Genomic DNA, 21514 nt, shown 5'->3' with positions numbered 1-21514 from the left:
TGACTCTAATAATCAAGTCACTTACAATAGAAGTTTTGGGAACCACAGTTATTTAGAGAATTTGTTGTGGGGGACACAAGTTGATTGAGAAGATCCAACACTGTCAATGTAATAGAAGTGCTGAATTTCAGCGTGTTCCATCAATACTGATACTGTCGAAGACTGTTCGTCTTTGTTTGTTCACCCATTTCGGGGCTGTTTTTACTGGTTGTTGTTAATTTTTTTCCACAGAAGAAGATATTGCTTAGCAAATCTTCAGCTTTCATGTTGCGTGTTCTACATGCACACTTGAGATATGAACTGCTATGTTGTAGACAGTTATAGTAAGGTCCGTACATGCTTCATGAACCTTCTCCTTTATCACAATGCATACTACAGATGACAGCAAAACGGCACCCAGGTCCCTTAAAAGTGATCTTAGTGATCATGGTTAAATATATACTGTTAAATGAATCCTAGCGAAAGTTTACGATCGTGAAAAAACAGTATGTTGAAACAGATATAAACGAGTAGAATAAAAAAGTTAAGGTATGCTAAAACTAGCCTTGACGTGAAATAACGTATAAACCGAAAAGGAAGGAGCGGTAAAACCACAGTTAACTACTTACTCATATAATACTCAGAAATAAAAGCAATTTATCAAACGTTAGATTCAAGACAGATTATTTGTATCAAATATGTTGAGTAGGGATACAATAAAAGTTTGATAAATGCAAACCATGTCAGGACAATGTTTCATATTCGTGAAGCAGTCTGTACCTCGAAAAGTTATATACAACAACGATTGCACCATCCGAAAACGACAAAGGAAACCTAGAAGTATCACATATGCTCTGGATCTGGAATAAACATGGACATTACTTCCGTCACTCAATTTGCTCCGGAGAACCAACGAACAAAAATTGGACGGCTTTTTCAAAACCCAAACAATCTGAAATCTAGAACAGCCGAAAAACAAGGAAGTATACTAAGACTTGTTGTTACTCTGTTATTGCCACAAAGCCAAAAGTATTTGCCTGGCAACGTTTAAGATAGCAAAAATTAATTGCTGTGCAAGGAAGTGATTTGTAATGTCAAACACCCATAGTCGGACACTAAAGTTATACAAGGTTCATCCATTACAGGAATCACAATCAGTGCTAACCGTTTATCATTTTTTACTTACGCAAACAAAATTGAAGGAGCCACTTGTATTTCTCAGGATTTTCCGAGTGCTGGGGTGTTCTTGCTGTTTAAAATGATCTAATCAACTGGACTAGGATCCCATAGAAAAACCTAATTTCACCAAATCACGAAGGGATTCCCACTTCGGTTGACTAATTATTCTATTTGTGATTGTATTCGTTTCAGCAAATCCTCATTTGCGGATGCCAAACACGCGTTTTTCCTAGACAGAAGATGGTTATTAGAATGCTCTTCTATGGCCGCACGACCATTTGGGACCACTTCAAGCATGATACACGAACTTATCAAACATGTTTCAGTCTTTCCTACCTTGCTTCTAATTGCAACTATTTTTGCCCGAAGAGGTGAATTATGTTATTATACATGGCATTTTTTTACATGGATATACTTTTCGGTTCCTCATTCGTTTGAAACCATCAAACAAAATGAGGTCACAAGTAGTGGCTAGTTAAATGAACACGCTACTTCTGTGTTTACCAAAGGTTTGTTGTCAACTTGTAGATTTAGTCCGTTACCATATACCCCCATGTTTTTGACCTTGTATCCGTGTTAGTAAAGTAATCATCTCTGTAGACAAGCAGGACCTCATTTAGGCTTTTTATAGCCTGGAAAATGTATTTACCCAATAGCCCATGTTAACAACTGCAGAGGTGCTGATCCAATTTCGAACGATTTCAAGCCAAAGAGTTCCCAATGGAAGTCGTTTGATAGTTGACTGTATGTTAGGATACTCAAAATTTCCAAGTTGTGACTGGTAATTTTCGATGGTTTGGTTTATGATCCTAGTACATAAACCATCGGATTTTTGTAACAAAATATTTTTCACTAATATAAGAGTAATAAACTATGCGTTGGCGTCTTGGGCTGCTAAATTCCCCAACTTGTCTATACTTAACATCCACATTTATTTTACCAAGACGTCTAGTTTTGCTGATACTGACCCGTGAAACGTTGTTAGCAACTGTTTACCTGGAATTAAATTTCGCCTAATAATACAACTCTCAAATTAGCTACACTGGTTGTTTGCGCTTCTGCATTTCGTAGTGATGCAACCTATACGTTTTTGAACTTTTGTTCGTACACATTGTGAAAATCTCGTTGATTGACCTATAAAAGTAAATATTCACTTTAAGCATCATGAACATTGGTCAGATTTATTTTTTATTTTTTTGTCGGGTTATGGATAGTCAGCCTTCTGTATATTCCATAGCTTGCCTTCAAATAAGTGTAGCTTGTCAATCTTCACTGAGGAATTCATAAGCTCATTCATAAATGTATTAAGTCTAGTAAGCTATCACCTTTTGAAACTTACTGATAAACAATATACTCGGGTTAACGCTCAACAGGATTAAAATTATGCGCGAGACTGTAGTACGTGGAGGAACCGGTAGAATTAAGGTTACCAATTCTTGGATTTTGGCCCAATATTCATTTATACGTTTGATAAATTGCATTTTTGCATTTTAGTTGATATCAGTTCTTGTTGGAAACTCTTACTCTTATTTCTAACTCCGAATTCCAACTACTAATCTCAATTCCTCATGCTGGTTTATAACCTCCTTTAACCTTAGTAAGTAGATGAATTTTCTCAAGTTTACTCAATTTATCGTCTCACCAGATTATAATATGAGTTGGCATAACTTACACTGTTTGACTAATTGAATGGTATGTGCAAATAATTCGTCCAATAGACGCAATGTCAAAAATGACATAAATCCCCATGTAATGTAGTGGAAAATGTCATCTACTGATTTATCCAAGTCAGAAACCTGGTTTTATTTAACATTAACTTAATTGAGGCCCTATAATACGCGTTTCGCATCCCGGCTTTACATGGACTGATCATATTACAAGGGAATCATAAGATCGAAGTTTACTAGACTGTCGTTCTTTCTGAATAACTTGACTAGTCACGTCTAATTGGAACATATGATATGGTTGGTAGATTATCGAGTAAAAGCATTGACCTTTCAGTCTTTAAGGTGATGATCGTCACCTCATCTCACCTACTTTGATTCGATTACCCAAACAATATCACTATCCCTCCCAGCCGAAGTGATTTCAAGATGGATACATACGGGTCGCCCTGCTCATTTACTTTTCCGTTTCTGTTTTCTTCCGTAAACCCTGGCATCACTTTTAATTTCCCAGTAGTGTTTTACACGAGATACCTCTTGATCGAAACGTACTGTTTTTTTTTCATAAACGCGTATCAAGTGAACAGTTTGTTACTTAACAATCATCAGTTGAATAAACTGTGTATTCCCATCTGTATACTACCAAAGAAATACTTTGTCTAATAACAGATTTACTTACTATGCAGTTTCTTATAATTTTCCAGTAAATATTTGGAATTTATCAATGATCATACTGTAATGTAATGGTTTTGATGAAAATAGTGGACCTGAAAGGAAAATTGCTTAGTAAGAACTATAGTTCAGATGTAACTCTCTAGTGTAAGTATCCGATTATCATCTATCGGATCACATAACTATAATCCGTTCCATCTAATTTATCCCGATTTGGTAATAGATATGGTTCCGTATAGAACCTAACGGTCTTTAAGGTCACTAAGTTGATTTGTTGCTTATGATATTATAGAACACACAGATTAAAAATGTCAACTAAATCGTATAAATTGACTAAAGAGTACTTAAAATGTCAGTTTTTTCCTTAAAAATCTCAGATTACAAAACGCCCGATAGTATGAGTTTGAGTAGCTGGCTGGATAACACTGATAATATACATGACGTTGGTTTTAGTCGTATGCTTAACTTGCTCCTAAAAGGTGTCTACATAAATTAAGGTTATATTTTCAGGTTTAAGAGCGACATTTTTGCTTACCTCATTTCAGAAATAGAAAGGGGGTATATAAGTAGGGAGATGCTAGTCATCAAATTTCAAAGTAACTGGCAGTAGACTCGCTGAGCTTTGCGACTTTAATTTATGTGACGTAACACCAGTAAACTATATTATATGCAGCTAGATATAAGGATCGTTTTAATCAGACTAAATGAAGGAGTATATTTGGTTAATAGCTGGGCACCTCCAGAAATTTGCCATACATTAGAATTAGCTAATCAAAATGTTAGGGAAGTGGCTCTGTTTTCTAAGCTTTTTGTGTAATTTCTAACTTTAGGAATGAAATACGTCACCTGTGATATCGTTAATTGCAATGCTAAGTGATGCACACCAAAATGTTCTAGGAAGTTAAATAAACATGCAAATAATTGTGTAGACAAATTAAGTCATCGATTACTTAGTTTTAACCGTACATAAAACTGTATGGTTTGGCACATTTCCTGTTTGTTGTATAAATATCAGTTCAAGTTATGTGTGACCGATTAGTAAGCTTAAATAATTGTTTCTATGTCCTAAATACCTTCTTAAACTGTTGATTATCTTAAAAGATATTCTTTCTCACTCTCATCACAGTGACAACCGTAAACGCAAACTTAATGATTATGCAGTGGTGCAGCGAAAGCATTAGAAAATTGATGGCCGTTTCCGTAAGTTCCAAACTCCCCCCACAAGTATAGTCGAAACGGATTACATTTCGAGGTACTGACATCTATGATAGTAAACTGTCGAGTAGTCTTTGAGTATTGTGAAGTCATGTAGAGTTTTAACCATTGACTCTCCAGGTACCTGATAAAAAAGTGAAATTCCCCTCAAAGTCTAAAGAACCTTATCCAAAATAGCCAGGTCTTGATACCTTTAGTTTATTCTTTATTTTGATGATCCTCATTCATCATAATATTCTGTGCACGTATTTGAACCTTTAGACAGTGCATCACATCCCATCTGTTCATGAACTACATAAAATTCCAAAATTTTACTCTATCATATATAAATTCAATTCTGTTTTTTCTCCAGTTGTAGTCATCATGAACAAGTCATGCTTAGATCTTAGCGAATTCCATACTGATCAGTATATAGACATCAAGGAAAGACTTGTGGCTTTGGAGAAGCACTTATCGGACCCTTTTTCAGATTGTTATGTTGAACGTCTCCTTGATGTGGTTGTGGCATGCGTCACAGAATGTACAAAAACTGTGAAAAACGTGAAAAATGAGAACATGTTAGCATTTTTGCAAAGGTATGCTTACTTACATCTTAGTTATGGAGTTATTTTAGTGTGTTCTTTAATCATGTATCAACTTTTCAATAATATGAAACTAATTTGTTTCTCAGCTATTTTGCTTTAATGGTATTTTGAATATTTACTAAAACTGTCTTTAAAAGCTAATCAGGAAAGTGTTAACGAAGTAAATCGATGCATGAGAACCATGCAAAATTGATTCAACGAAGTGATCTTATCAATCGGTTTACGTGGATATTTTTCTTTTCTGAATAAGTTGTTAGGATTCATACTTACTGATAAAGTACCGTCTGGGTGTTATTGATGTTGATGATCCTTATAAATGAGGGATACACTAACTGGACCTTAAATTCAGGAATATCACTTCTCATGAATCCTAAAATGATCTCTACTAAAATGAAGGGTTGCTTTTTGAAACATTCATGTTCGAACAAGTTGTTGTACATGTTATTGCTTAGTCAACTTGAAATGACAACAGTGGTTTCGAGAGGATTTTTGTGTGCTTAATTTATCCGAAGTTAGAGTATCTATGTAGTTGATTCCTAACGTCTGTCACTCTAGTCACCTAATGTATTTAATCCGATTCAGTAGTAGAATCTATAGGTCGTAAGGCTTATTATTACAAGTAAGTCATATTGGATGTAGGACCTGGGATGAATGTGCATCAACCCAGGTTTACACAGTTCAAAATAAATAGAAAGGAGTCAATAAGATGAATTGCACCGAGTCAAGAATAATAGAAGCATTGGTGACAATAAAGCTGAAGTTATATAACACGTTTCAGAAAGAAAAGACGAATTTGTAGAGTAAAAGTATAGAATAATATCGAAACTCAGGATTTACGGGAAAATAAAGAATGAATACATCTGCACTATTCTGACCGATTCCCAATCATGTCATCCAACTTCAGTAATTAATTAAAGGACGTGTTTTATGATCATAAAATGAAATTTTTGGAACGGCCTTCGAGAAACACCCAATCAGGACCTGCTGGAACTTTTGGGAATATCAACGTGGCATGCTATGATTGGATTGTAGCATAACTTACCTCCTTGTGGATCGGCTGAATTGTAATGATGTTATGACCGACGCTAATAACTATAAATACACGTTTTTCTGCACATTTTTGATTATTACCCAACAATCACTTCTGCCTCCTTCTGTCTTCTGGTTTGCGACTTTGAGTTTCTATACGTTCTTGTGCCGTTAGCTGTATATCGTATTCTGCGTTAACTAATAAGAGGATGTAACAGAAATAGATGGGATTTCTTCTTTAATATGCATACAGATACCGTGTTTAATCCATAGGTAATCTAAATTAAACGTCATCCAATCAGGGTTGATTAAATTTCCATACTATCCGACTTCAACTCATACATAATGGAGTATGTTCGAAACTCCTCAGCCTGATAATAAAAAATCTAGATTTTATACAGATGAATCACTTTCGCTAGGGAAGTATTCTGAAATAATGACGGAAAATGTTGTGAGCAATGTCGTTGAACATCTAAACGATAACAGATAAAGCCTGACTGTTTCGTTTGGTTGAAACGGAAGAGTAACGGTTATGATCGCTATTAATTCTTACGGTAACCTAGCGATTTCTGTTTCCTTTCTTCTTACATCAGTGATATATTTTCTTAACTACCTTAGGAAAGTGCTGTATTAACATTGTTATGGCCTGCCTAACTAGCATTAAAAAATAGCAGATATAACAATGTAAAAACTGATTAGGCACCAACTTGATTCTCATTACCATAAATCTAAGCAGTACGATTGGCAATTAAATCAAACGATGAGCTGAAATTAACTAATAAATTTAACATTAAAGAATAGATCTGAATAATTCCATTCTATTTCAAATCATATAGATGATTGTGTTCAAGCAATCATAGTGTTTCGTGAACCATAGCGAAAAGTGTGTCAAGCTTTGTTTACAAACCTTACTTTTTTTTCACAGGTATTTTTATTATTTTGCTTGTTTTTTTTTGTATTCTAGTCTAAAGAATTGCGTAAACTGGTGTTTTTGTGGAAATTTGAAATGTTTTCTCTTAGTTCAAGGTGTACGTACGAAATTAAGGTTCTATTTACAAAACAATGTATTGTCATATTGGCGGAAATTAACATAGTAGAAATCATGACTTTTGTGTATGCATGTCATTAATGACTGATGAACCTAGTCAAGAATATCAGCACACTGATAAATTATAAATATCAAAGACAGTTACTGAGAAACATCTATATGTCATAAATCAGACTGTATTTGAAACATGTTTTTAACATTGAATTCCAACTCAATTATTATTTATGTCTGTTTTATAGTTTACATCGCGGACCAATTTTAGCTAGAGAACAAGTGCTTTGTTTTAGTACAGTAGTCTACAGCAATAAGAACACACAACCTCGCCAGTTATCGAACTCAGAACCTTCAGGCGTCTCTACAAATGCTTTTTCTTCTTCGAGATTCATTAGTTTATATTTCTAACTCTTATCAATTGCTTATGATTTTAGTAGCGGAGATGTATAGAAGTTTCATACTCCTAAGTTATTTCAAATTAAATGTGAACTAAATGTTGATTGGTTGCATGTTTTCGGTTGATTTCTGTTTGAGATAATTATTCTTTTTACATTGATCGATTCTTCAGAAGTACTAAGAATAAAAAATATCTTTATTAAAGTATGGTTAACACTTTAAAAGGTAATTTACCTAATGTATCAATCTTAACTGGAGAAAAATTGACAAACAGGTAACATAGAACGACTTTTTATTCTAGATTTAGATTCCCTGTCAGTACAAAATATCTTGTACTTCTTGATTTACAATGAATTCTCTTAACTTAAGAAAGTCTTTTATATATGTCATCTTCAAATCACAAAACATTTTCGAACAATTTTTCATATTTAAAATAGCTGAACCTTCTTTCATAAATAACAGTTAGATATGGTATTTTGGGTGTGTGAATATGAGTTATTTGATATGAAATGTGTTCAAGTTGTAGTAAGTGAAAAAAGATATGTGTATACAGTTCTCATGTGAAAATAAAACAAATGACCATTGTATTGGCGTTGATTGTGGTCAAAATGAATTTGGTCATTCATATATCCTCATGATTTCGTTATTTTTTTCTTTTCTTCCAAGATTTCTCAATGTGGCAGTATGTTTACAGTCATATCGTCGTAAACCGGAAGATTTTTCATTTATCAGTTCATTAGGTCACGGCGCATTTGGTCGTGTTCAACTTGTTCGTGAAATTACAACAGGTCGTGTATGTGCGATGAAAGTATTAAAGAAATCTCGAATGCTTGCACAACACACAGATTATTGGGCTGAAAAGGAAATTATGTCACATGGTGAAAGTCCTTGGATTGTACAATTATATTATGCTTACCAAGTAATTTATAATTATTTTTACTTATATGCTACTTTTAATGGTGATATTTATTTCGATAATGATAAAAAGCAATTTAAGTTATTGAATGAAACCACGTCCAGGATGCCGTAAAAAACCTACAATCAAACAGTTTAACCGATCCTCATCATTTATTACCGATTCATTTGATGATAGTTGTTTTATATTACATACCGGCACTGATTACATTGGTTAGGCATCTTTAATTTGTAAATACCATATGCAAACGCATAGATGTGTAGTTCCTACTCGAAAACACAAAGTATGAACATCTTTCGTAAACTCAAGACAAAATCGTATTACCCATTATAGTCAACCTCTTGTACAAACCACACATCATTCGATAGTATTGTCGATGGATGGTAATAATGAGGAATAAGCAAACTGAATGTCTCTGTCTAACACTACAGCTATTTTTGTGACACGGGAAATAATTGGTTATTTTTTCAATCCTCTTGACATATGTTTATACAAGGCGTTCAATATCGTTAAGCAGTCTCTTTGTGAGAAAATGTCTAATTATTAATTTTAGAGTCTAATTGTGTTCAATAAATCGAAGACAAACCTTGTGTTTAGTATTTGCAACTAATAAAGGCCTTGAATACTGTTTAAAGTTTTCAAACATTTAGTGAGCAGTAAACATGCAAACAACTAGTTCACTGAGATGAAATTCAACATGCTTTCTTAAACTCTAATCGTATCACATACTAAATAATTTGTTCAGTATTCAGTCATTCCTGATACAGAAAATGAAAACTTGATCCGTTATTTATCTGCACAAACATTTGAAGAATGGATGGTGTGAAAACTCTATTCACAGCAATAAGACAGTCACTTTGCGACCTCTTGATGAAGGGTCAGGGTGAAATATCAGAATTAAGATATCTAATAATGCACCCACTTGATCTCCACTTTACTGAGTGTTAATCTGTATTATCATAACACTTACAGGTAAATTTGATCAAAAATATTGGTGATATTGGTTAGCTAAAATGCTAATCCATGTTAATCTTTGAATTCACTTTCTTTTCATTAATGCACTTGTTGATTGTAGACTGTTATTTTAACTTGAAATAGAAGTCACATGGGTTCTGGAAAAGACTTTTAGCTCAAGCTGATGATTCTGGTGGAGTTGTTTTCTCTAGGCTAGGTGGTTTATACAAACAATGGCAGAACAGGACAACATCAACTAATCAAAACGAAGTCGGCGGGATGAACTACTATTCATATATGGGGAACTTCGAATAGCCTACTTCTATTTGAAATTTGTACTGATGATGTTTCCCAAAATGACAGTGGAAGCTTCAAGGTCATCACACCTAACCCAGAGAACACGACTACACCGAAAGTACATCCGGGCAATATTTTTGTCATGAAATTACTTGACATTCTGACAAGGAAAATTTTACTAAATACTACTCAAAGTATGTTGTATACACAAATTTAATTCAGTATTTCCTTAACAGCAGTCTTTCACCACTTACTTTACCATCTTAAATAATTTTATAAATGGTACTAACTATTTCTATTGTTTACGCAATGAAGGGAGTAAACAGTAAATGTACGGTGATTAAACCGGGCTGGTGGGTATGAAGAATCCACTTAGAGGAATTGGAAAACCCTGATTCCAAATTAGTGGTGCGCATGAGCTCCAAGATCCTGATGGAACATATGGCATACGAACCTATTGTTGGTCACTGGCTACCATGGGACTGCATCTTCTGACGTCGCTACGCTGCCTTGTTTATTAGACGTCTAGATCAAATGCGAAGGGAATGAACGCCTAAGGAAATTACCTGCTTCGGCTTAGGTACCCTGATGGTATCCCAGGCCGTACACAAATTTAATGATATCTTATGTGGCCCATATATGTCTTGGTGCGGATTTTCCCCAGTGTTTATATGTTTAAATAAATAAATAATTTGTGTTATCATCTATTTTTTCCCTTCAAATATATAGGATTTAAAAAATTTGTATATGGTTATGGAATATGTTCCCGGTGGTAATCTTGTCAGTTGGATGGATGAAGTGGAGTTCATGTCAGAAGCAGCTTGTCGATTTTATGCAGCCGAAACAATTCTTGCTTTAATTGATTTACATGCAATGGGATTTATTCATCGTGATTTAAAACCGGACAATTTATTATTAGATGCTGGTGGTCATTTAAAATTAGCTGATTTCGGTACTGCTATACGTGTTGATCCGGAAACTTCATTAATTCACTGTGATGCAGCTGTTGGAACACCAGATTATCTTAGTCCAGAAGTTCTTTTATCACAGGTAAATGTTTCTATGACTTATTTCTCTCCTGAAGAAAAGTTCTTAATCAATAAGATTTTTTACCTTTCCAAAAAGTTAAAATCCCTAGTATTTTTTCGAAAGTATATTTCCTTTTAAAATAATGATCAAACTTACTGGTTACATATTAACAAGTCTGGTGATCAGTTCACATCAACTACTTTATCAGTAATTAAACTATTCATTATACACCATGAACTATAACGTTTCTCTAATTCACTTCATAGTGGTGGTACCCCTGGTAAAAATTTTAAAACATATATTCCTACTTCGAGAGCATTACCGAGATAAATCTGTTTGGAACGAGAAAACGTTAGCTATAAATCATAAGGTTTTCATTTATTTTATGGGGAACAACTCCATAAAGTTTTTCATTCGTGAAAAAATGCTTTCTTTTACTGTTGATAGCTTGATAAACTGATCTTATTTTTAAACATTTCAACCTATGAGCCAAGCGATTATCTAAATTTTTTGTATTGTCCGTGTACAGTCCGTGAAATATCCTTTTTCCGTCAAGAAATAATGATTATGACGTCCAACTTTTTACTCTGGCTAACCTGGGTTTCGGATATACCAGAGAAAGTACTAATTCTACCAAGGTTACCAATATAATTTCGATAGTTGAGATCATGAGTTGATTGAAGCTAGATCACCAAGTCTGGAAGCATTGGATGGCCATTTCGTCTTATTGTGGGACTCCTCAGAAGTGCGTATCCACGATCCCACCTCGCAAGATTCGAACCCAGGACCCATTAGTTTCGCGCGCGAACGCTTAATCTCTAGACCACTGGGGCGGCCGGCATCTAACGGTGTTAATGTCTAACTTCAACCAATCCACGAAATTGAGCGACACATCCATCATTGTCATCAGTGAGTTACTATCTCACAACAAACCCTGTTGAAATGCACTGGTCACCGCTTCTCACTAGAACTCCAGTAAATACCTCTTGGAGACCGTCACTAGTGAGCATATGTTGATTCGTATCAGAAAGGGTTTTGTGGAGATTGTAGTAATTTCAGTAATTGAGATCATGAGTCAATTGAAGCTAGACCACTATGGAAAACCTGGAAGCACTGGACGGCTTACAATCTACCATATTGTACACTTTTGAAGATTAAAAGAAATGGATAAATACAACTTTGCAAATGTTTACAAAGTTTTTAACGAGATTTACGTTGGTTGACATTAAATTCTCTTATTCACATATGTTGGTACTGGTTTATACTTTACATATATTAACGGGACAATAAATATGAAAGAAGTGTTTATATATGTCACTAGTTAAGAACGAAGAGTATGAGAGCGAACGATCGTTTTCGCTAACACTTTCATCAGGTTCTAGTTTCAAATTCAAAGTTATTATTATTATGAAACAAGAGATAAAATATTGAAGTTGATTTAATTCATGTTATAAATTGAAAATTGTAAATTTCACATCGACTTAGCCTCAAATGCTACAAATTACTAATAAAGTAAAATAACGTCATTTATAATGTATAGTCAAGGTCATACATAAAATTATGTACATTAATTAAGCTGTTGAGCTTTGATCAATAAGTTGAAATAGTAGTATAAACACAAGTGAATACAAAATAGGGAATGTTTCAGCGTGGTTGTTGTGGTGTTAATAATAATAATAATAACACTGAAAGTAATTATGAATAACAGTATCGTGTAAAATAAGAAAAGATTGTTAAAGTCAGAATGGGATTGTGGAGATTGTTGAATTTCGTCAAAGGTATGAATCGATCTCAGACAACCAATGAAAACATAGAGATACTGGCAGGCTGTTTCATACTAGTATGGATTCCTCATCAGCACTTATTCACGTCTGTGCAACCTGGAATGGAACCCAAAACCTTCACGGATACGTAGCCTCTCGACTACTGAGCCGGCATCCAACTGTTACAGATAAGAAAAATGTATTGACCGGGAGGGGGGTACAAATCATAATAAAGAGGGAAGGGAGCTAGAAATAAACTGCTAATTTTGTGGACTAAAGTAAACAGGGATTGTATGTATAATTTTTGTATACATATGTTGGGTTTCTTTGAATGAATTCTAATTGCTTCTGCTACACCAACTTAGCGCAATCTTGCGCGAACATGGATTCATTTAACTTCATTCTTTTCTGTTATATCACATTCATAATAATTTTGAATTAATAAGTGTAGAGCCTGATGAAGGAGTTATCGGAAACGATCGTCTACCCTGTTTTTTTGTTTTTAAATACTCAGTGAGAATTTTTATACATATACCACTATCTCAAGAAATAACGTCAGGGAAATAATCGTTAGAATTTCACTTAAAGTAACCTGTTATGTTACTGAATAAAAATAAAAATAAAAATAATTATTATTTTAACACATAGATATTGGCACAAGGAGGCACCAAATACATATGCGCCACACAAATCTCATTAGATATGTGTGAGGGCTGTAATACTGCCCGGGTGCCCAAACCGGAGCAGGTGGTTTTCTTAGGGGGCCACTCCCCGAGCCTTCGACCTGAAGGTCTGATCCACAAGGCAGTAGAGCATCGTAAGGAGATGCAGTCCCATGGAAGCCGGTGACCAACAATTGGTTCATACGCCATTTGTTCCCTCAGGATACCGGAGCCCATGTGCACCATTAGTTTGAGATCCAGTTAAAGCGCCGGACATTCGCTTTTCGTCCTCTCATTTTCGTAAACAACACCCCCGCCATGAGAAGGCAGTGAGTAGGACTTCCCTGGCAGAAGCTATATACGCGTGGCCATGTGAGAACATTTGGAGAGGGAGAGCGGAATCTTCCCACTCTCGGCCATACTAGGGCATTTGGGGGCGAATACAAATAAAGAAACCTTTCATTTCATATCTGTTAAGTGAATGATTGTTTTTCATACTCCTCAACCGTAAATTATTCCTTTTCTTAACCTCTCGACTATTATTCAACGTTTTTTATATTTTGAATCTCGGATCGCTTTACGATGTAATCTATTTCTATTCTCTTATAAAATTATACCTTTATCAAACAACTGTAAATTCGAATGTACAACTTAGGTAGAATTTTAGTTAATATTTATTTCCTTGCACAGTTACCGGTTAAGAATAATAAATTTATTTATAACAAAAAAAGTATAAAATCTTAGTAGTATTTTGACCTATAATCCAAAATTTATATAATAGGGGGATTTTCATGTCCTAGAAAGTTCATGAACGTAATTATATAATTGTTGCCGATTGAATCTCAGACGATACGTCGGTTTTCTTATAGGTGAATCTACCTTTGTTATCAAGTTTCACTTAGTTCATAATTTATAGAGATAGAATCCCCTTCTGGTATCTAACAGATAGTACCCTAACTGAGCTAACAAATCTAATCAAACACTTGATTAATGGAATTCTATTAGTATTGTCGACTAAAAATTTTGAAATTAATTACTCTCTATCGACCTATAACTCAGTATACTTATGTGTTATTTAGCCGCTTATACTGCGTTTAAAGTTGGTGTTGCATAAACGACTGTAAGTTAAATAAACTTGCAAGTTTGTAAGCCGATGGTTGTGTAAGCTGTCTAGCTAAATCATATTCAGTTATTTTAATAATTGTTACTAGTAATGGTTTACATCCACTATAACTACTAAAGTCATCATAAACTAGTGTTCTTCATTCCTACCTCTTTCTACCGATAATTTAAAATGAGGAATTCGTCTCTGTGACTAGTATTCTTTTTTAATACCTGTGATCTATGGGATATTAATCCTATTCACTTAACTACCGAAATTATATATATATATATATCATGTAAGGGAAAAACAATAATATTTACCTTTATTCGAACCGTTATATGTTTTGATCCGTACACAGAATCTCTTTCATCGTTGTATTATTCATTGGTTTGTTTTCCTACTTTTCAAGGGTTAATATATGTTGTTATTGATTTACCAACAGACGTTTATGGTCAACTTCAATATATATATATATATATATATATATATATATATATATATATATGCATTTCAGTTTGATGTCAGGTGTATTTTTCTTAACTGAAGTTATTTACCGACAACTGACCCTATAAATCTGCATCCATCTGATTCATACATACATGTAACAATCATAGTAATGGTATTAAGAATGATAACATCCAGTATTCGTTGATTTCGTTTTCATTATGTGTTTTATTTTTTACATTTACTTTGCTTTTCTTATTAATATTTACATTTATTGCATGTCGCTAACCGTAGAACAGCCATTTAAAATTACTTCATTTACTCTTTATAGTACAACTGGTAAAAAAAATGTTTTCCATTTTTTCCATTAAAGTTTGTAGCAGTAGACTGATGTTTAAATTTCCATCAGCCTTGCATTAGTTATTATTCGTTTCATTAAGTTCTGTATTATTTACTAAATATAAGATAATTCAGTTTAGTCTGCAATAATCGGGTAACATAATGGATTTTATTCGAATAAATTTCTACTCGGAATCTGGTGTAAACTTATTAAGCTTTATTTTATTATCTTACTGATTTCCGGTAATTTATTTAAAGCTATAAGTCATGTTCCTTCTTCGGTTTCTAGCATTTCTTTAAACGGATGATAACAATGATCTGTTACATGACATGAGTGTTTAATTATTTAATCTAATGACCTTGAAGCATAGAGTTAATTAGTCAGTCGTAAACGACATAGAAACTAGCATGTATATGAATCGGTTCAATTTGCCACATCACTTTTCCGCAGTGAAATGGAATAATCAGAAAAATGTCAAAGTAGTAGAACTAGTAAAACAGTATCAGTGAAAATAGAAAAAGATTAGGCATAGACAATATGATTCGAGAGAAAAGAATGAGTTCGCGAAATAAAAGTAGTAGTTTAAGACAAAGAGTGAATTCACTCAAACCATCACAACTGGCTCTGAGCCATTTCATCCAACGTCTCCCAACTCCAGTTTCGATAATCGTGCGAATTCCAACCAGATTGTTTGCACCTACCTAGGCGACTTCACTCAATGGTCAGTGACTTCATGATCTGATGCCACTTCTTAGTTTGGGGCCCCTTAGCTTTCCTCCAACCTTCTCCTACACTAGCCACCATCGCTTATCGAGCTTGATCGTAGTTGGGTACCTATTGTATATGTCCCAAACGCCTCAGTCGATTAAGACGGACCAATTTACCAACTCTTTTGCCATTTCCATTTATTACTCCGCCTCTAACTTCAATATTGCACACTCGGTGTCCCCAGTATAGATTTACAACTGAAAATGGAGATATAGCCGAAATAAAATTTTATGCTTTCATCATGCAGTAACTGATTATTGTACTTTAGTTTGATTTGTACACTCATTTATCAACATTTCAGTCGTTTTATTAAAATCTTATTAACTTCATTTGATTTTCGTACTTAAATATCTCGCACTGTCTAGTACATGTTCTTGTATTCAGTGAGTGAGTTGTGCTTTTTTTGTTTTTCCTGTCATATCTGTTAAGTTTTATTGAAATGTGTACCAACTTTATGTTTCCAATAATATAATGTTATTATATTTATTATTCAATGTCTCAATCTACCTCAAACAAAACCGGTATAAGAAAATATTCTGTGATTATGGGACATAGACTGTTATTTAAATGATATTAAATTTTTAATAGCTATTAGCCTTTTCTTTAACATCGAGTCCCTATATGTAATGAAAATCCCATAAATACAAGTGAACATTTTTATGAATCGTATTTAACAAAACATTAATTTTTCCTTTTTGTTCTATTTTTCCACCACTCACTTATTATCGTACAAAAATGTACATCGAATTGACTTAAAATTTTTTTATCCATTGTAAACCAATAATTTAGAGAAGTTCCATCTAATTAACAATTAAAAACTATGTCAGTCAATTAAACAGTGAACAATAAATTAAGATTTTGTCCAATTCTTATCATCCTCTTTAACTAGATAGTTGTTAAAACTACATAAAAGCATCTGAATATGCCGGCGAGTTTTCAATTCCGATTAATCAATAACGAAATGAAATTTACAGATTAATAATGCTATACTAAATAAGAAAACATCATAAGTGAAATACTAACAACGAAATGAAAAATAGTTTATGTTAGTCTTGAAAGCAGTACTTAAAACTTCACTTGATTAACATGAAATACTATAATTACGTTCTTAGTACAAATCAGTGATTTGCATAGTTCATGTGTTAATATTCCTTGAATTAATTTACAAACTCTTCTATAAACTTACCTTCAGATTATTTAATAATAGTTCTTACATTTCAAGGAAAAACTCTAATCTTAAGTAGTATTGTTGAAAACAATAAAAGTTATTTTGAGAATAATATCTTTGATGAATATTGTTTATTTATCACATTGTTAAGTAACCATATGAAATGAAAGCTTATTTCAGATACGTTTAAATAAGTGACAAAATATATTGCTAATTACATTTGTGTAGTAAATTAGTTTTGTACAGATTTGCATATAATTTCTTTCATGAAGTGATATTAGTCCAAACATATTTAAGTTGTATGACACTAACTCTGTGACATAGAATGAGTATTTTATAATATCACATATTTACTAAAGTTGGAAATCCTGATCCAATAACTTACGGGTATCATGATCGTCTCTAAGCTGAAGGTTCTTGACTTAGTCCTTTACCATAGTCATGAATGTGTATCTCAAAAGACTTTCAGATTAAAAAAAACTGTTGGACGCTTTCTAATTTTTAGAAGTTTTCCATCTGATATCAGTTGATGAATAAAACCACATCCAAAGTGTATGTTTTAAATTACCAACATAAAACTTATTAATTTAAAGTACATTTATTTGTCATTAGGTTCTTATATGTAATCTTGAAAACCACATATTCATTTCAAGATATCTACACTTAGGAATTTTATGTGTCAAGTGAAGTTAGTCAGTTTAATTCAGTAAACATTATCGAGAGTTTATATCAAAAACTGTAACATAAGTTTAGAAAGTTATTGACTAAGTGAACCGAAAAAGATACTAAATATATAGTAAGTAACATTCTACTTCCCGTCTTACTTTTACGACTATTGATCTCCAGTATCATCTTGATCGACTGAAGTGACTGGAACATGTAGTACCTATGCCTAACTACTGCCTACAGTGGCTTGTGAACTTGGCTAGCGGGGAAGTGATATGGGAGAGAGCTAGGGGCACCAATTCATACAGTTATTGACCGTTAAGTTGCGCGGTGAAGGTAGATTCAGAGAAGTTTGTTGTAGCAGCAGGATTATCGGAACCATTAGTAGAAAACCTTGGATGACATGGATCAGAATCGGTTACGATGTCACAGATGCATTCATTCTTTGTCTTCCTTTAGAGCCTGAGTTTCACAACAATATTATACCTTTTTTATTCTGGGAATTCGTTCTTTCCTCTCGGATCATATTACTTGCGCTTAATTTTCTCATCTCTTACCGTCGCTGGTATTATTTCTACCACTGTGAGTTATTTGTGTCCTGATAAAATATCGCAGCCTGAACCGATGCAACTCATATACCAGTTTCTAGATCATTTATGACTGACTAACCGACCGGTATCATCATTATAAATAGAACAGTTATTTTCGTCAAATTCAAATTTATCAGTATAGGGTTGTGGAGATTGTTGAGTTTAGATTGATATCATGAATGAATAAATGTTATACCACCATCGAAAACCTGAAATCACTGGGCTGCCGTTTCGTCCCATTATGAGACTCTTCAGCAGCGCTCATCCATGATCCCGCATGCAGGACTTGAACCAAGGAACTTCGGACTCGCGCGCGACGTTACATACTAACACTGTTGGATGCCAGCGTAGTGGTCAAGAGGTCAAGCGTCCACGCGCGAGACCGAAGTTCCTGGGTTCGAATCCTGCATATGGGACCGTGGATGAGCACTGCTGAGGAGTCTCGTACTGTGACAAAACGGCAGCCCAGTGATTTCAGGTTTTCGATGGTGGTCTAAAATTGATCCATTTATGATATCAATCTAAATTCGAATTCGCATAAGCATTCTGTGTTGAAAAACTTTGTATATATATAAACGGTGAACAATTGAAACCGGAAATTTTTTCTACATTCCTAATGTCTAACGATTTTTATTAAGAACAATAGTAATAAGAAGGAAATAACAATACTCACTATTATTATTATTATTCTGCCTTCAATAAATTAAAAAAATTCCCATGGTTACATCCAAACAGATCTTATTTAATTTGATCCATTTTTCACAGAAAATATATAGATCTCACATTTCTGTCTCTCCCTCTTTAATCAGAATCAAATTGTTCCATTCTCTGTTTCATGTAAATTTCCAAATTTCTGGTTATCAAATTGATCTGTAAAATTGAAAATTATTGATTCCTATTTTCATGTTGTCATGATTTTATTGAAATTGAATTTTTTAGAAAAATGAACAAATGTTTGTCGTTGTTTTGTTTTATTTCTTTTTTGTATACAGTGGAAGTGGAGTTTCACCAATTGTCATTTTTGTGTTTAAACAAAAATGCGATCTTTTTCAACATTATAAATCCGTTTTCAAAACTTTTTTTATTGATTTATAGGTGCAGAATATAATCCATGTGTGTGTGTGTGTTGATGTATCCATGTTAAGGTTTCTTATTTTGACTATTATTATTACTATCATTGTCATTTTGCCAGTTCATTTTTATCACCTCTTTTCTCCCAAAATTCTCTTCTTTAAACTTAATCCCTCGTTACCACTATAATTTTTGTTTGCTGACAGCATTTATTTAATTTTATTTGAGTCTACTGAGGGACTAACTTAGTACCCCCATTATTTTATTCGAAATATGAATTAGTCATTAAAGTGCAGTTTAGTAACTAAGCTCATGCAAATCCATTCCTTAGATTGTTTGAATTGCTGAACTGGATTGGGACAGGTCGAGCTCTGTAGATTACAATGTGTCAATGACTAGTAAAAATTTGAATGAAAAATGCATTAAGTAGTAACAACTTGATTTTTATTTATCCATTGTGAAAATTAGAACAACACATATAAGCGAACAATTGTTTTCAATTAGATCGTCATCAGGCTTTACTCTAATATACATGAATATTTATACGAAAATTTTAAACCAATCAAGGCAATATGGGTCAATCATCACAATGAAATAGAATTAGTCTCTACACATAATAGGTAAAAGTACAAGTTGATAGTAGTAGGAAGACAGGTGAACTGATAATAGTGAGAATAATAAAAAATACAATAACAAAACTCTTATCAATATATATAAATATTCATGTATATTAGAGTAAAGCCTGATGATGATCTAATTGAAAACAATTGTTCGCTTATATGTGTTGTTCTAATTTTATTTATCCCACAACCATTTCAAAATTGTTTTTGTCATTAACCGATATTATTAGTTTGGAAATCTCTGAAATTTAGGTATCACCACACAGTTACTTTCATCCTTAATTTAAGATTTTTCTGTAGTCCATACCGATACATTCATTTATAATTTGGAACCTTAGGAGTTAGGTGTTTTGGCGAGCACAATGTATGTATAGACGACTGTTTTATCTCAGACTGGGGTAATTCTTCCCTAACTAATCATAGTCTGTAAGAAAAATTAATTTGAAATTGAACAATTCTTGACAAATAATCCACCTCCAAACTTATGACAACTCAGTGATGAAATAACTATCGACAATGGGGTCTTACATATGTTTGAAATGGTTTAGTGCATTGTATGTCAAACACAATCAAATCACTCAACCAAATCGTGGATGTCATTATACACTAGTTGATAACTTCATAAATGGTTTTTGGTATACCTGTAAATTCTTTAATTAATCTCATGATAATACTCTATCTGGCTGAAAATTTTTAAAAATTTTTTATGTTGTAATTTACTGACTTACTAATTCAGAAAAATGTTATTTTGATGATGAGTACTCTTGTTGTTATCCACATCGCAGCAGAAATCAATTTGATGTAGTAAACCAAATTAATTGTTTGACCAGGATGTTAGTTGATGACTTTCTTTTGCTCACTTCTCTGATAAGAAATGATCAGATAATCCATCATGGTTGGACCTGAAAATTTTTAGAATTATGTTATTTACTATAAAATCTGTGAAATCCAGGAATCTATGAATTAGCTGCTTTCGCCTCGTAGTTTGAGATTTTTCATCGGTGTTCACTGTTAAGCACACAGCCAATTTAACTCCAGATCGATAGAAAAAGACTGTTAATTAATTGTGGGAAAATTCTAAAAGCTCATTTCTTTTTTAAGTATGTGTTGATAATTTTGTCCAGAAAGATGAAAGAAAACATTACAGTTAAGTTATTGAACTCAGTGAACACAACACTTACAAAAATGAAATAACTATGGGAACTGCTCAAGTTGACCTACTTTTATTGGTGATGCCTTTACAAGACCGAATGTCGGTGAAAATGTGACCGTTATTGAAACTGTTACAATTATAACAGTATTCATTGTCAGGGGTTTGTTTGAATGTTATCAATATCACAAATCGGTCTAAATTAGACATC

At 33.4% G+C, this 21514-nt stretch overlaps 1 protein-coding gene across 1 annotated transcript in view; it reads left to right on the top strand.

Moving 5' to 3' along the window:
• Positions 1-1405: 1405 nt before the first annotated feature.
• ROCK1_1 (CDC42 binding protein kinase) overlaps positions 1406-21514 on the top strand; it is an 89557-nt gene continuing 69448 nt past the window's right edge. The window contains exons 1-5 of the mRNA XM_051212310.1: positions 1406-1667; positions 2653-2755; positions 5062-5284; positions 8427-8679; positions 10657-10977. Coding sequence (XP_051072480.1) covers positions 5073-5284; positions 8427-8679; positions 10657-10977 — 786 coding nt within the window. The 5' untranslated portion in view covers positions 1406-1667; positions 2653-2755; positions 5062-5072. The remainder of the gene's footprint in view (positions 1668-2652; positions 2756-5061; positions 5285-8426; positions 8680-10656; positions 10978-21514) is intronic.

The sequence above is a fragment of the Schistosoma haematobium genome, chromosome ZW (assembly GCF_000699445.3).
Source record: "Schistosoma haematobium chromosome ZW, whole genome shotgun sequence".
Classification (NCBI taxonomy): domain Eukaryota; kingdom Metazoa; phylum Platyhelminthes; class Trematoda; order Strigeidida; family Schistosomatidae; genus Schistosoma; species Schistosoma haematobium.
This window is presented reverse-complemented; position numbering and strand designations above follow the sequence as displayed.